This window comes from Schistocerca piceifrons, chromosome 4 (genome assembly GCF_021461385.2).
Source record: "Schistocerca piceifrons isolate TAMUIC-IGC-003096 chromosome 4, iqSchPice1.1, whole genome shotgun sequence".
Classification (NCBI taxonomy): Eukaryota; Metazoa; Arthropoda; class Insecta; order Orthoptera; family Acrididae; genus Schistocerca; species Schistocerca piceifrons.
The window spans coordinates 514,096,554-514,114,100 of record NC_060141.1 but is presented as its reverse complement, the minus strand read 5'-3'; the positions used below and the strand labels follow the sequence as shown (position 1 = coordinate 514,114,100).

Genomic DNA, 17,547 nt, shown 5'->3' with positions numbered 1-17,547 from the left:
AACAGCATTTTATGAGAGCAAGAAAAATAAACAACTGTCTGCTCATGTGAGTGCCCATCACCAAACTGTCACAAACCACAAATTTGACCATTCTGTTGCCAGACATGTTGTGCATGACAACAGAAATAACTTTATTATATATATATATAATAAGAAACATTTCACATGGAAAAAATATATTAAAAACAAAGATTCCATGACTTACCAAATGGGAAAGCGCTGCTAGACAGATGCAATAAAAACACACACAAACACACACACAGAATTTCAAGTTTTCGCAACCAATGGTTGCTTCATCAGGAAAGAGGGAAGGAGAGGGAAAGACGAAAGGATGTGGGTTTTAAGGGAGAGGGTAAGGAGTCATTCCAATCCCGGGAGCGGAAAGACTTACCTTAGGGGGAAAAAAGGACAGGTATACACTCACACACACACACATATCTATCCACACATATACAGACACAAGCAAACATATAAAAAGGCAAAGAGTCTGGGCAGAGATGTCAGTCGAGGCGGAAGTGCAGAGGCAAAGACGTTATTGAATGACAGGTGAGGTATGAGTGGCGGCAACTTGAAATTAGTGGAGGTTGAGGCCTGGTGGATAACGGGAAGAGAGGATATACTGAAGGGCAAGTTCCCATCTCTGGAGTTCGGATAGGTTGGTGTTAGTGGGAAGTATCCAGATAACCCGGACGGTGTAACACTGTGCCAAGATGTGCTGGCCGTGCACCAAGGCATGTTTAGCCGCAGGATGATCCTCATTACCAACAAACACTGTCTGCCTGTGTCCATTCATGCGAATGGACAGTTTGTTGCTGGTCATTCCCACATAGAAAGCGTCACAGTGTAGGCAGGTCAGTTGGTAAATCATGTGGGTGCTTTCACACATGGCTCTGCCTTTGATCGTGTACACCTTCCGGGTTACAGGACTGGAGTAGGTGGTGGTAGGAGGGTGCATGGGACAGGTTTTACACCGGAGGCGGTTACAAGGGTAGGAGCCAGAGGGTAGGGAAGGTGGTTTGGGGATTTCATAGGGATGAACCAAGAGGTTACGAAGGTTAGGTGGATGGCGGAAAGACACTCTTGGTGGAATGGGGAGGATTTTATGAAGGATGGATCTCATTTCGGGGCAGGATTTGAGGAAGTCGTATCCCTGCTGGAGAGCCACATTCAGAGTCTGATCCAGTCCCGGGAAGTATCCTGTCACAAGTGGGGCACTTTTGGGGTTCTTCTGTGAGAGGTTCTGGGTTTGAGGGGATGAGGAAGTGGCTCTGGTTATTTGCTTCTGTACCAGGTCGGGAGGGTAGTTGCGGGATGTAAAAGCTGTTTTCAGGTTGTTGGTGTAATGGTTCAGGGATTCAGGACTGGAGCAGATTCGTTTGCCATGTAGGCCTAGACTGTAGGGAAGGGACCGTTTGATGTGGAATGGGTGGCAGCTGTCATAATGGAGGTACTGTTGCTTGTTGGTGGGTTTGATGTGGATGGATGAGTGAAGCTGGCCATTGGACAGATGGAGGTCAACGTCAAGGAAAGTGGCATGGGATTTGGAGTAGGACCAGGTGAATCTGATAGAACCAAAGGAGTTGAGGTTGGAGAGGAAATTCTGGAGTTCATCTTCACTGTGAGTCCAGATCATGAAGATGTCAACAATAAATATGTACCAAACTTTGGGAAGATTGAGGACTTTGATTACTGTGATTTCATCTTCCCTTTTTTCCGTAATCTACCATACATTTTATCCTGCCTAAATATACTCAATAATACGTAATTTACTTCCAAACCATAACCTAAAAATTTATAACACTTTCAACATTACCGCTGCTATAAAATCCACTGTTCCCAGTTTACAAACATTTCGTGTAACCTCGTGAATACTATTTCACAGCTTCAGTTCCTTTCACCCATTAAACAACCATTTCAGCTATTTCCAACAACTTTCGTTTTACTTCCGTTCCCGTTTTTTCCCACATAACCAAACGTTTTTTAGCAGCTTCCCACAGGTTTAAACGTTATTACTCCTTCATCAGACAATTTTTAGCCTCATTTCCCGGGACTGGATCAGACTCTGAATGTGGCTCTCCAGCAGGGATACGACTTCCTCAAATCCTGCCACGAAATGAGATCCATCCTTCATGAAATCCTCCCCATTCCACCAAGAGTGTCTTTCCGCCGTCCACCTAACCTTCGTAACCTCTTGGTTCATCCCTATGAAATCCCCAAACCACCTTCCCTACCCTCTGGCTCCTACCCTTGTAACCGCACCCGGTGTAAAACCCGTCCCATGCACCCTCCCACCACCACCTACTCCAGTCCTGTAACCCGGAAGGTGTACACGATCAAAGGCAGAGCCACGTGTGAAAGCACCCACATGATTTACCAACTGACCTGCCTACACTGTGACGCTTTCTATGTGGGAATGACCAGCAACAAACTGTCCATTCGCATGAATGGACACAGGCAGACAGTGTTTGTTGGTAATGAGGATCACCCTGTGGCAAACCATGCCTTGGTGCACGGCCAGCACATCTTGGCACAGTGTTACACCGTCCGGGTTATCTGGATACTTCCCACTAACACCAACCTATCCGAACTCTGGAGATGGGAACTTGTCCTTCAGTATATCCTCTCTTCCCGTTGTCCACCAGGCCTCAACCTCCGCTAATTTCAAGTTGCCGCCACTCATACCTCACCTGTCATTCAACAACATCTTTGCCTCTGCACTTCCGCCTCGACTGACATCTCTGCCCAAACTCTTTGCCTTTTTATATGTTTGCTTGTGTCTGTATACGTGTGGATGGATATGTGTGTGTGTGCAAGTGTATACCTGTCCTTTTTTCCCCCTAAGGTAAGTCTTTCCGCTCCCGGGATTGGAATGACTCCTTACCTTCTCCCTTAAAACCCACATCCTTTCGTCTTTCCCTCTCCTTCCCTCTTTCCTGACGAAGCAACCATTGGTTGCGAAAGTTAGAATTTTGTGTGTATGTATGTGTTTGTGTTTCTATCGACCTGCCAGCGCTTTCGTATGGTGAGTCACATCATTTTTGTTTTTATATAATATATATAATTCCACGCGGGAAAAATATATATATATAATGTAAATAATAAACAGCTGCTCCACTGCAATGGTAATTTCAATATTCCCTTCCACAACAAGTTTATGTGAACTGCACAGGTGGAAACTGTCTCTCCTAAAGCTCTACTAACTTGTTTGCCACTCTCTCACCTTACCTTTTCCATTCTTTCTTCTGCCCACACCACTCCTTCCCCATTCAGATTGTGTAATGCTTCTCCCACCACTCTTCCCCCCTCCCCTCCCCATGCTGCATTCTCTCTCTCTCTTTCTCTTTCTCTCCCTGCCACCCCCCCTCCACCTTCCTCCCCTCCCCCCCCTCCTCTCTTCCACATTTCTCCCTTTCTCTCTCCTTTCCCTGACTTCCTCTTCTTCTCCAACTTCCTTTCCTTTCCTCTCCCCCATTTCTGCCCCCTCTACTCTCTCTCTCTCTCTCTCTTTCTCTCTCTCTCTCTCTCTCTCTCTCTCTCTTTCTCTCATTTGTATTACTAAATGACTATCCTGGAACAATACTAGTTGCAGGTTGCTTATCAAATGGCTTTAGGCCCAACAAAATTTTGATTTTCACTATTTCATGTAATTATTGACTGAATTTAAAAATTTAAATGCTGTCATAATCTATTCATTAAGAGGTATTATTTGATTTTAAATGTTTAACATAATAAGCAAGTATTACAGTAAGAATCTGTGCGTTTTCATGAGGCAGCATAACTGACAGTGTACGGGTACCTGGATTTTATTGATCCAGTGCTTGAGAATGAGAGCACATAGTGACTTTCAACAAGCTTAACATGTAATTTTAAACCCTTATGAAGCTTTCTCTTGCTGACACCCATCACAATATATTGTAAGGAAAAACTTTTACTGCTTGCTACATTCTTGCTCTTCATGCAGTAAAACTTCAGCATCATGCATGGCATTTTAATTTTATTACTTGTTTACTATTAACTCTATTTGCAACTCACTATGCAGATAATGTTTAGATACATCACTGAATGTACTTGCAAAATTATATCATTGTATGACATGTTTAAAGTCATAATCATTTAGATGTTTGGGCACAAATTACCCAGACAATATTGATCCAGTGTTTGATAATGAGAACTCTTAGTGACTCCCAACAAAGTTCAACCATAATTTCAAACGATTTCTAAACTTTTTCTCACTTATATGCTTACCATAAAATGTTTAACACATTAATTCATTTCTAAAGTAATCAGACATTTGAAGCTGTTTCATACACAGGAATTCAATTCTTTAAACAATCAACATTTTGCTGATATGCTGTATTCTCAGAACACCTTTCATGTTTTTGTGCAGCCACTGAGTCATCTGTCGAATGACCTGCCTCACAATGTCCTGTACTGCACCTCCTTACCTCATGTGTCCGTCCCTACCCACTCCCCAAGTCCAAAAGGTCAGGCATCAGCTCTCAATAGTTGATTATCAGTAATCAGTCCAACCACTGCCATGCGAGGTTGTATTTGGGTGTCTTTGTAATTCTGTGTGTGATTGTGTGTACTTTTTCTAGAAAAGGAGCAAGAGCAAGAGCTTGAGAGATAATGTGAATACTGTTTCTTGTTGCATGTGTGTTCGCACCACCCACCAGTCTGCTATGGGTGAGTGGCTGCCTTTCCCATATTTTACATGCTGATCTACATTGCCTTTTAATGAATGTAACTTTTGCACAGAAAGCATTAAATGTGTGATAGATAGCAAAAATGTTTCCAAATGTAGAATATAGTTGTTTTTCCCTGACAATTCCACCTAACCATAAAGTGAATATTAAATAGAAATAATTCATACACAAAAAACCTATAAATGGGCAACAGTAGCCATATATTTATTTTAAATTCTTTAAAATTAAATATTCTATGTATCTTGAGCTGACACATAACATATTATCATGAATGTCATCTATGGAACATGTAAGTAACTTGACTGCCTCTGATATTAAGGCACCCTCCATTTTTCGCCTTAAAGTCACATTCCATATGGTATTTATTTAGAATGTGAAGACCATATACCTATATGTTCCATACATTTAATGGTTGTGACTAAACTTTTGCAGAATAAAAGTGTTACATCATTGTTAACTATTAAACATACCAGTTGTCAATTACCAATGACTTAACTAAATGATCTCTGCTGTGGTGAGATAATAACATCTTAGTTACTGCTGCTAAGCATTCTGGCATGGTATCTTCCTTCCTTATGCAGTGATAGCATCCATTCCATGAAGAAATCCATTAAGAATACTGTAGTTTTCCCTTTTAAAAGTATAACAACAATTTCTTTGGTATTTTGATCATCATTTATTCCCAAATAATTGGTATTCAAATATGTAGTTTCAGTAACATGACAGAGGCATAATATTTTACATGTTATGTGGTATAAAATGTTCATTCTTTGTTGTAACCTTTACAGGACATGCAGATTACTTCAGTGTGCTTTTTACGTACATATTTGGAGCAAATCACATGTACTGGGGAATGCTTGCTGTCATTCATACTCAGGTTCATGTGACACCTCCTTCTCTTGCTAGGCAATGGTAACTGGTCTTGTTCTTCACATCCTTGCATGCTGGAATTGTGTGTTGGCACCACCTCCTTTATCTGCTAGATAAAGCTTTATTTTTTGTCATGGATTTCTGTGTATTTAAGAACTGTTATTCTTTTGAACAGTGTAGTTGATTAGTCCCAAGTCCTTTGCCACTTTCTTCATTAATTCACATATTGTAACTTTATTACCAGAGTTCAGTTTGTAAAGGATGTATGAATTCAGAGCAGACATGTTTATCAATTAATGAAAAAACAGTGCTAATGTCACCAGCTTCTTGTTCTTCTGCCAATGCTGTAATTATAACATAGCTGATCACAAGTGTCAGCGACACCTTTTGGCTTTTCTTGAGAATCCATATCTTCTTCGATCTTTCCATCATTATGCATCATGGAGATAAGTACAACAGAATGTGATTTGGTTGGAATACATGACACCATTGTTAAATCTGTTGCAAAACTGAACAGGCTTCTGCTACAGCTGTTTGTTTACTGGGCAAATATTGTGGGGGAATATATAGTTTTTTTCTTTCATAATGTTTCTACTGATGTCAATAATTTTCCAATAGAATCCTTGTAAGAGGCATGCTGGTCTAACAATTGTCAGTAGTTGTATTTCTGTTAGTAGCATCTAGAGGAATAACAAGACATTCCACTGTTTCTGCAGGCTTGTTTGGTTTATTGAAAGGACCATCTGACTGTGGCGTACCTACATACACTGTTGTTGTTGTTGTGGTCTTCAGTCCCGAGACTGGTTTGATGCAGCTCTCCATGCTAATCTATCCTGTGCAAGCTCCTTCATCTCCCAGTACCTACTGCAACCTACATCCTTCTGAATCTGCTTAGTGTATTCATCTCTCGGCCTCCCTCTACGATTTTTACCCTCCACACTGCCCTCCAATGCTAAATTTGTGATCCCTTGATGCCTCAAAACATGTCCTACCAACCGATCCCTTCTTCTAGTCAAGTTGTGCCACAAACTTCTCTTCTCCCCAATCCTATTCAATACCTCATCATTAGTTACGTGATCTACCCACCTAATCTTCAACATTCTTCTGTAGCACCACATTGCGAAAGCTTCTATTCTCTTCTTGTCCAAACTATTTATTGCCCATGTTCCACTTCCATACATGGCTACACTCCATACAAATACTTTCATAAACGACTTCCTGACATTTAAATCTACACTCCATGTTAACAAATTTCTCTTCTTCAGAAACGATTTCCTTGCCATTGCCAGTCTACATTTTATATCCTCTCTACTTCGACCATCATCAGTTATTTTGCTCCCCAAATAGCAAAACTCCTTTACTACTTTAAGTGTCTCATTTCCTAATCTAATTCCCTCAGCATCACCCGACTTAATTCGACTACATTCCGTTATCCTTGTTTTGTTTTTGTTGATGTTCATCTTATATCCTCCTTTCAAGACACTGTCCCTTCCATTCAACTGCTCTTCCAAGTCCTTTGCTGTCTCTGACAGAATTACAATGTCATCAGCGAACCTCAAAGTTTTTATTTCTTCTCCATGGATTTTAATACCTACTCCAAATTTTTCTTTTCTTTCCTTTACTACTTGCTCAATATACAGATTGAATAACATCGGGGAGAGGCTACAACCCTGTCTCACTTCCTTCCCAACCACTGCTTCCCTTTCATGCCCCTCGACTCTTATAACTGCCATCTGGTTACTGTACAAATTGTAAATAGCCGTTCACTCCCTGTATTTTACCCCTGCCACCTTTGGAAATTGAAAGAGAGTATTCCAGTCAACATTGTCAAAAGCTTTCTCTAAGTTTACAAATGCTAGAAACGTAGGTTTGCCTTTCCTTAATCTTCCTTCTAAGATAACTCGTAAGGTCAGTATTGCCTCACGTGTTCCAACATTTCTACGGAATCCAAACTGATCTTCCCCAAGGTCGGCTTCTACCAGTTTTTCCATTCGTCTGTAAAGAATTCGCGTTAGTATTTTGCAGCTGTGACTTATTAAACTGATAGTTCGGTAACTTTCACATCTGTCAACACCTGCTTTCTTTGGGATTGGAATTATTATATTCTTCTTGAAGTCTGAAGGTATTTCACCTGTCTCGTACATTATGCTCACCAGATGGTAGAGTTTTGTCAGGACCGGTTCTCCCAAGGCCGTCAGTAGTTCTAATGGAATGTTGTCTACTCCCGGGGCCTTGTTTCGACTCAGGTCTTTCAGTGCTCTGTCAAACTCTTCACGCAGTATCGTATCTCCCATTTCATCTTCATCTACATCCTCTTCCATTTCCATAATATTGTCCTCAAGTAAATCGCCCTTGTATAGACCCTCTATATACTCCTTCCACCTTTCTGCTTTCCCCTCTTTGCTTAGAACTGGGTTTCCATCTGAGCTCTTGATATTCATACAAGTGTTTCTCTTTTCTCCAAAGGTCTCTTTAATTTTCCTGTAGGCTGTATCTATCTTACCCCTAGTGAGATAAGCCTCTACATCCTTACATTTGTCCTCTAGCCATACCTGCTTAGCCATTTTGCACTTCCTGTCGATCTCATTTTTGAGACGTTTGTATTCTTTTTTGCCTGCTTCATTTACTGCATTTTTATATTTTCTCCTTTCATCAATTAAATTCAATATTTCTTCTGTTACCCAAGGATTTCTACTAGCCCTCATCTTTTTACCTACTTGATCCTCTGCTGCCTTCACTACTTCATCCCTCAGAGCTACCCATTCGTCTTCTACTGTATTTATTTCCCCCATTCCTGTCAATTGTTCCCTTATGCTCTCCCTGAAACTCTGTACAACCTCTGGTTCTTTCAGTTTATCCAGGTCCCATCTCCTTAAATTCCCACCTTTTTGCAATTTCTTCAGTTTTAATCTACAGTTTATAACCAATAGATTGTGGTCAGAGTCCACATCTGCCCCTGGAAATGTCCTACAATTTAAAACCTGGTCCCTAAATCTCTATCTTGCCATTCTATAATCTATCTGATACCTTTTAGTATCTCTAGGATTCTTCCATCTATACAACCTTCTTTCATGATTCTTGAACCAAGTGTTAGCTATGATTAAGTTATGCTCTGTGCAAAATTCTACCAGATGGCTTCCTCTTTCATTTCTTAGCCCCATACACTATGTGATCAAAAGTATCCGGACACCTGGGTGAAAATGACTTACAAGTTCGTGGCGCCCTCGATCGGTAATGCTGGAATTCAATAAGGTGTTGGCCCAGCTTCAACTCTCACAGGCATATGTTCAATCAGGTGCTGGAAGGTTTCTTGGGGAATGGCAGCCCATTCTTCACAGAGTGCTGCACCGAGGAGAGGTATCGATGTCGGTCGGTGAGGCCTGACGCAAAGTCAGAATTAAAAAAAAAAATCTCAAAGGTGTTCTATAAGATTCAGGTTAGGACTCTGTGCAGACCAGTCCATTACAGGGATGTTATTGTTGCGTAACCACTCCGCCACAGGCTGGGCATTATGAACAGGTGCTCTATCAAGTTGAAAGATGCAATTGCCATGCCTAAATTGCTTTTCAACAGTGGGAAGCAAGCAGGTGGTTAAAACATCAATGTAGGCCTGTGCCATGCAAAACAACAAGGGGTGGAAGCCCCCTCCATGGAAAACATGACCACATCATAACAGCACTGCCTCCGAATTTTACTGTTGGCACTCACATTTTGCCAGATGACGCTCACCAGGCATTCACCATACCCACACCCTGCCATTGGATCGCCACATTGCGTACCGTGATTTGTCACTCCACACAGTGTTTTTCCACTGTTCAGCCGTCCAACATTTACACTCCTTACACCAAGTGAGGCGTCGCTTGGCATTTACTGGAATGATGTGTGGCTTATGAGCAGCTGCTTCACCATGAAATCCAAGTTTTCTCACCTCCTGCCTAACTGACATAGTACTTGGAGTGGATACTGATGCAGTTTGGAATTCCTGTGTGATGGTCTTGTTAAACGTCTGCCTATTACACATTACGACCCTCCTCAACTGTTGGCAGTCTCTGTCAGTCAACAGACAAGGTTTGCCTGTATGCTTTTGTGCTGTACGTGTCCCTTCACATTTCCTCTGCACTATTTGATTGGAAACAGTGGACCTAGGAATTTTTAGAGTGTGGAAATCTCACGTACAGACGTATGGCACAAGTGACACACAATCACCTGACCACGTTCGAAGTCCATGAGTTCCACGGAGCACCCCATTCTGCTCTCTCATGATGTCTAATGACTACTGAGGTCGCTGATGTGGAGTAGCTGGCAAGAGGTGGCAGCACAATGCACCTAATATGAAAAACGTATGTTTTTGGGGGTGTCCGGATACTTTTGATCACATAGTGTATATTTCAAAGTTCGTAAGATAATATGTTCTGTAGTCTACGAAAGCAGTAACCTGTATGCCATATTTATTTGGATTTCATGGCATATATTGTTGGAAGGAACGCCATCCTTAAAATTTAATTAGTTACTTATGAATTGTTGCACACACTTCAGGAGTATACAACTCCAATGACTTAACTTGCAATCATCTGATACATTCATGCACAGCACCTAACGTATCAATCTTTTTTCTCTATCTCTAGGACTTTCATCATCACAGTGTACACAGCGAATTAAAAACAGAAATATTATATTTTGGCTTAATAACCACAAATACTTCAAGTCTCCCTATATCTCACAAGTCTTTGAAATTGAGATGAGAAGCTTTGTAAATTCCTGTGTACAGCAGGAGACCCACAAAGGCATTCATCTGCAAACATTCTGTATCTTGGGCATCATGAGATCTGTCAAACTGTCCAATTTTTTTCATTATGTGCATATTTGTGCACATAACAGTGTCAGCCATCAATCAATCATCAAAATAAAGAGTAAAGAGAAAAGATTTCCAATTGAAGGCTCTGGGGGTGCATCATTTGCTAAGGTGGCTGGCTTATAAGAAATGATGTTATAGCTTTTGGTCTTCCCCTATGGCTAACTGGTTTCATGTGCCATTTAGTCAGCCTTTCTTTACTCATACAGCAATCTTTACTAACAAATGAATTCAAAGATTCATCACTTCACGAGGCAATCACATTTGAATCCATATCATGCTCACTTAGTTCAATATTGTCCTCTTCATCTTCTGAACTTTCCTGAGACAGAGACAGTTCATCATCAGTTTGTAGCAGCTCTGACATAATTTCATTGTCTGTGAGAAACTTGTACATTTTCTGAAAGGACGTGAGGAACAACATTGAAACATTCTCTGTATTCAAGGAACATTTCCAACAGCATGTAACTGGTCAGAAAATTGATAATAACAAATTATCTTATGAGTTGCACATGAAAGACAATGACAGTGATCATGCATAAATGCTCGTGTCAGGTCACTTTGTGTTGGGTTACTTCACTGAAATACATAATGACATATGTAGTTGCATCACGTTGAAACACACACAACAGCAAAACAGTGAGGATAACGGTGCTATTAAACAGAGCTCAACAAACCACCATACAACAGAGGAATTTAAATGAGACTGGCTACTTTCATTTCTCACTGTGTCAAAGATCAGCTACAAAAGATAAAATTCTCGGGTCATTGATTAGACACGAGCAGTGAAGGGTTGATGCTGCACCACGAGAATAGGACATTTTACTGTAACTGGTATCATTATTACCTTTTCTTACACTTGTCACTGTCATCTTTGTTGAACAGCTATATAACAACCACAATCATTCACAGATTTTTGAGGGAAATGCTATGCAAATAATGATCAATATGAAAAAATACAATTAATTGCACAAAGTTTACCTGGTTATTCATGCAGGAGATAAACATCTCTTCTAGGGCTTCTGACATCACCACCAAGCCCTTAATGGCTTTCTGAAGATTGTCAAGTGAAGAATGCAGGGTATGGCACAGCTTATTAAATCGGTCAGTCTCTTGTAGTAAAACAGTTGTTAGAGAAGGCAATCGTCCTTTTTCATCACGCTGTGGAGACAAAACATATATTAACAATTTATGCTGTTTTCTGTATGTTTCCTATTATCAAGGAGTTTGAAACTCATATACAACTAAACCACGAAATAATTGAATTAGATGCCTCTTTGATAGTGTTCACTGAACCAATGTGACACAATTGGAGAGTTAATGGTTGATGTCCTGCTGTTACATAATCTCCCTGTAAGCAAAAAAGTATGCACCTAATCTGCCAGCAGGGTTTGTTTTGCTCTCTTATGTAAGCAGACAAGGAAAATTTACACAAAATTGTACAATGTGTACAAAGTCATTATCTGTGGCCTGTGCCTTACCATCTTAATAAGAGGGATCAAGTGTGTTATAGTTTGATGCATTGATGTCAACATATACTGCAAATTGCCAGTCCAAGTGACCAATTTTGAATGATGATTCTGACTTTCATTTCCTTTTATCTCACCAATTTAAGCAAACAGAATGGTGATTTACACTTTATAGATCTTCCACCTTTAGGTTCTGGGTTTTCAAATCTCACTCAGTGCAGTTTCCAACAATCAGTGTTTTCTTCTCACCCCATCCAGTAAGTCTCTTCTGACAAGGGGTTCTGGGCAACTTTTCTGAACTCTGCCACTTTTCCTAAACCTCACCAGCCCTTTTGCTTCATCCCTCTTCCTTCCCCTTCAGCCCTCTCGAGAAGAGAAGGAGTCACTGGCTCCGAAAGCTAGCAAAGTGGAACGTCTTTTATTTGTGTGTTCTCCTGCCACCAGTCACAGAAAGCCAAATGGTGGCTTATCAGAAATGACACAGGTGTTGGGCTAGGTCTGAAGACACCTATGACGTGCATCATGGTATGTATCAGCAGTAACTTTTGTGAGTGTATGAACCCAAATCAATTAACAGATGTACAAAAAGCCACTGTCTGGAAGAGATGTGCTTTCCTTTCTTTGGCCTCATCTAAAAAGTCTACAAAATTATGCTCCCCCCCCCTCCCACACACACACACACACAACACACACACACACACACACACACACACACACACACACACACACACCTACCTCGTACTTCTCTGTGTATACTTGATCATTATGTGAGGTATAAGATGAAGAAATAATACATTCTTAGCTCATCTTGAACCTTTATTTGGGATTCTATGAATGGACCGCTCCCTAAAACACATGGAGTTTGCCAAATGTTTCTTTGAGCTAAAACATGATTTTTGAAAACATGTGGTTCTTTTCATTTAATATACTCATCAAAGAGAGAGCACATGTTATTAGAAAGAGCAATTAAAAGTTGTCAAAGAAAGGATTTAATTGGTGAAATACGTGAATTAGAGATAAGAACTTTCTAAAAATTTGTTCTGTTTGCAGCCTATGGTGACATCTTGAAGATAAAACTGCAGCTACAAACATGAATAATTCAATTCCTGGGAATTAAAGAACTGTGGGGATTGTCAGTGGAAGGAAGTCTTTGCAAGTTGGGTTGGATTGGTTGGGGAAGGAGACCAGACAGCGAGGTCATCAGTCTCATCAGATTAGGGAAGGACGGGGAAGGAAGTTGGCCGTGCCCTTTCAAAGGAACCATCCCGGCATTTGCCTGGAGTGCTTTGCAAGTAATCTGACCCTCAAAAATTATACTCCTATCAGACATAAATTCATATGTGTGGCCTCTCACTATTTTTTGCTGCCCCTCATTAACATAGCTAATTAGGAACCACATATGATGGCATTTCTTGAAACTTCTCCCTACAAGACACCTGGAAAATATTAAGTTCTGTATATTAATCAGGCAAGTACCTCAACACCAAAAAATAATTAATGTAGAGTAATGAAATTTCAGGAATGCATTTGTGTTGGTAACATATTTAATTGATTAACATTGCAAGACCACCATGGTGTGGGTTCCTGTTGTCATGTCCTAGTTCATGAACCACGGGCAACGTATGAGTGGCCAAGTAAGTGGTCCTGACAGTCGTGATACCAGTTACTTTGGAATAAGGCTGGGCATCTCAGACATATTCTGAGTTGTGGTCACCTTTGTGCTCAGACGGCAAAGACTACCAAATCCACCGGTTAGTCCCTCAACCGTTAGGTGTAAAACTCAATGGGACCCGGGGCAAGTAAGGCTAGCAAACTGCTTCTCTGGTACTTTAAATATGATGCTGGCAACAATCAGAGCAAAATGCCTCGGACCTTTGGAGGTGACGGAGTCCCACCTCTAATTGACAAACCAGGGGCTCCTAAGATACGACTCGGCAAATCAATGGTAACGAGATGGGGAGCTATTAATATCAATGGGGGCTACTCTGGGAAGAAGGTAGAGCTGGCAGATGCTGCAAGTAAGATGGGGTCGGACGTTTTAACTGTTAGTGACATTCGGGTAAGGGGTGAGAAAGAAGAGAAAATGGGAGAATACAAGGTCTACCTGTCAGGAGTCAAAACAGGAATAGCACAATGGGGTGTAGGGCTTTACATCAGGAAAGAAATAGTAGCCAGCATAGTTGCAATAAAGTATGTAAACGAACGACTGATGTGGATAGATTTGACAGTGTCTAGCAAGAAAATCCCCCCATGAACCATGGACCTTGCCATTGGTGGGGAGGCTTGCGTGCCTCAGCGATACAGATGACCGTACTGTAGGTGCAACCACAACGGAGGGGTATCTGTTGAGAGGCCAGACAAACATGTGGTTCCTGAAGAGGGGCAGCAGCCTTTTCAGTAGTTGCAGGGGCAACAGTCTGGATGATTGACTGATCTGGCCTTGTAACATTAACCAAAACGGCCTTGCTGTGCTGGTACTGCGAACGGCTGAAAGCAAGGGGAAACTACAGCCGTAAATTTTCCCGAGGACATGCAGCTTTACTGTATGATTAAATGATGAAGGCGTACTGTTGGGTAAAATATTCCGGAGGTAAAATAGTCCCCCATTCGGATCTCCGGGCGGGGACTACTCAAGAGGACGTCGTCATCAGCCTGAGAAAGAAAACTGGCGTTCTACGGATCGGAGCATGGAATGTCAGATCCCTTAATCGGGCAGGTAGGTTGGAAAATTTAAAAAGGGAAATGGATAGGTTAAAGTTAGATATAGTGGGAATTAGTGAAGTTTGGTGGCAGGAGGAACAAGACTTTTGGTCAGGTGATTACAGGGTTATAAATACAAAATCAAATAGGGGTAATGCAGGAGTAGGTTTAATAATGAATAAAAAAATAGGAGTGCGGGTTAGCTACTACAAACAGCATAGTGAATGCATTATTGTGGCCAAGATAGACACAAAGCCCATGCCTACTACAGTAGTACAAGTTTATATGCCAACTAGCTCTGCAGATGATGAAGAAATTGATGAAATGTATGACGAGATAAAAGAAATTATTCAGGTAGTGAAGGGAGACGAAAATTTAATAGTCATGGGTGACTGGAATTCGTCAGTAGGAAAAGGGAGAGAAGGAAACATAGTAGGTGAATATGGATTGGGGGGAAGAAATGAAAGAGGAAGCCGCCTTGTAGAATTTTACACAGAGCGTAACTTAATCATAGCTAACACTTGGTTCAAGAATCATAAAAGAAGGTCGTATACCTGGAAGAATCCTAGAGATACTAAAAGGTATCAGATAGATTATATAATGGTAAGACAGAGATTTAGGAACCAGGTTTTAAATTGTAAGACATTTCCAGGGGCAGATGTGGATTCTGACCACAATCTATTGGTTATGAACTGTAGATTGAAACTGAAGAAACTGCAAAAAAGTGGGAATCTAAGGAGATGGGACCTGGATAAACTGAAAGAACCAGAGGTTGTAGAGAGTTTCAGGGAGAGCATAAGGGAACAATTGACAGGAATGGGGGAAAGAAATACAGTAGAAGAAGAATGGGTAGCTCTGAGGGATGAAGTAGTGAAGGCAGCAGAGGATCAAGTAGGTAAAAAGACGAGGGCTAATAGAAATCCTTGGGTAACAGAAGAAATATTGAATTTAATTGATGAAAGGAGAAAATATAAAAATGCAGTAAATGAAGCAGGCAAAATGGAATACAAACGTCTCAAAAATTAGATCGACAGGAAGTGCAAAATGGCTAAGCAGGGATGGCTAGAGGACAAATGTAAGGATGTAGAGGCTTGTCTTACTAGGGGTAAGATAGATACTGCCTACAGGAAAATTAAAGAGACCTTTTGAGAGAAGAGAACCACTTGTATGAATATCAAGAGCTCAGATGGCAACCCAGTTCTAAGCAAAGAAGGGAAAGCAGAAAGGTGGAAGGAGTATATAGAGGGTTTATACAAGGGCGATGTACTTGAGGACAATATTATGGAAATGGAAGAGGATGTAGATGAAGATGAAATGAGAGATAAGATACTGCGTGAAGAGTTTGACAGAGCACTGTAAGACCTGAGTTGAAACAAGGCCCCGGGAGTAGACAACATGCAATTAGAACTACTGATTGCCTTGGGAGAGCCAGTCATGACAAAAGTCTACCATCTGGTGAGCAAGATGTATGAGACAGGCGAAATACCCACAGACTTCAAGGAGAATATAATAATTCCAATCCCAAAGAAAGCAGGTGTTGACAGATGTGAAAATTACCGAACTATCAGTTTAATAAGTCACAGCTGCAAAATACTAATGCGAATTCTTTACAGAAGAATGGAAAAACTGGTAGAAGCGGACCTCGGGGAAGATCAGTTTGGATTCCGTAGAAATGTTGGAACGCGTGAGGCAATACTAACCTTACGCCTTACCTTAGAAGAAAGATTAAGAAAAGGCAAACCTACGTTTCTAGCATTTGTAGACTTAGAGAAAGCTTTTGACAACTTTAACTGGAATACTCTCTTTCAAATTCTGAAGGTGGCAGGGGTAAAATACAGGGAGTGAAAGGCTATTTACAATTTGTACAGAAACCAGATGGCAGTTATAAGAGTCGAGGGGCATGAAAGGGAAGCAGTGGTTGTGAAAGGAGTGAGACAGGGTTTAGCCTCTCCCCGATGTTATTCAATCTGTGTATTGAGCAAGCAGTAAAGGAAACAAAAGAAAAATTCAGAGTAGGTATTAAAATTCATGGAGAAGAAGTAAAAACTTTGAGGTTCGCCGATGACATTGTAATTCTGTCAGAGACATCAAAGGACTTGGAAGAGCAGTTGAACGGAATGGACAGTGTCTTGAAAGGAGGATATAAGATGAACATCAACAAAAGCAAAACGAGGATAATGGAATGTAGTCAAATTAAATCGGGTGATGCTGAGGGGATTAGATTAGGAAATGAGACACTTAAAGTAGTAAAGGAGTTTTGCTATTTAGGGAGTAAAATAACTGATGATGGTCGAAGTAGAGAGGATATAAAATGTAGACTGGCAATGGCAAGGAAATCGTTTCTGAAGAAGAGAAATTTGTTAACATCGAGTATAGATTTAAGTGTCAGGAAGTCGTTTCTGAAAGTATTTGTATGGAGTGTAGCCATGTATGGAAGTGAAACATGGACGATAACCAGTTTGGACAAGAAGAGAATAGAAGCTTTCGAAATGTGGTGCTACAGAAGAATGCTGAAGATAAGGTGGGTAGATCACGTAACTAATGAGGAGGTTTTGAATAGGATTGGGGAGAAGAGAAGTTTGTGGCACAACTTGACTAGAAGAAGGGATCAGTTGGTAGAATATGTTTTGAGGCATCAAGGGATCACAAATTTAGCATTGGAGGGCAGCGTGGAGGGTAAAAATCGTAGAGGGAGACCAAGAGATGAATACACTATGCAGATTCAGAAGGATGTAGGTTGCAATAGGTACTGGGAGATGAAGAAGCTTGCAGAGGATAGAGTAGCATGGAGAGCTGCATCAAACCAGTCTCAGGACTGAAGACCACAACAACAACAACAGCAAGAAAATTAGGATTGTGTCAGTATATTTGCATTGTGAAGGGACAGATCAAGATAAGCTGGATAGTTTTTATGATGCACTCAGTGATGTAGTTGTGAGAGTAGGACAGT

General features: G+C 40.9%; 1 protein-coding gene across 1 annotated transcript in view; it reads right to left on the bottom strand.

Annotated features, from left to right (window-relative positions):
- Positions 1–17,547, bottom strand: part of LOC124795954 (dynein axonemal heavy chain 6) — a 1,096,896-nt gene that overhangs the window by 95,614 nt on the left and 983,735 nt on the right. Inside the window, exon 65 of the mRNA XM_047260034.1 lies at positions 11,410–11,589. Coding sequence (XP_047115990.1) covers positions 11,410–11,589 — 180 coding nt within the window. The remainder of the gene's footprint in view (positions 1–11,409; positions 11,590–17,547) is intronic.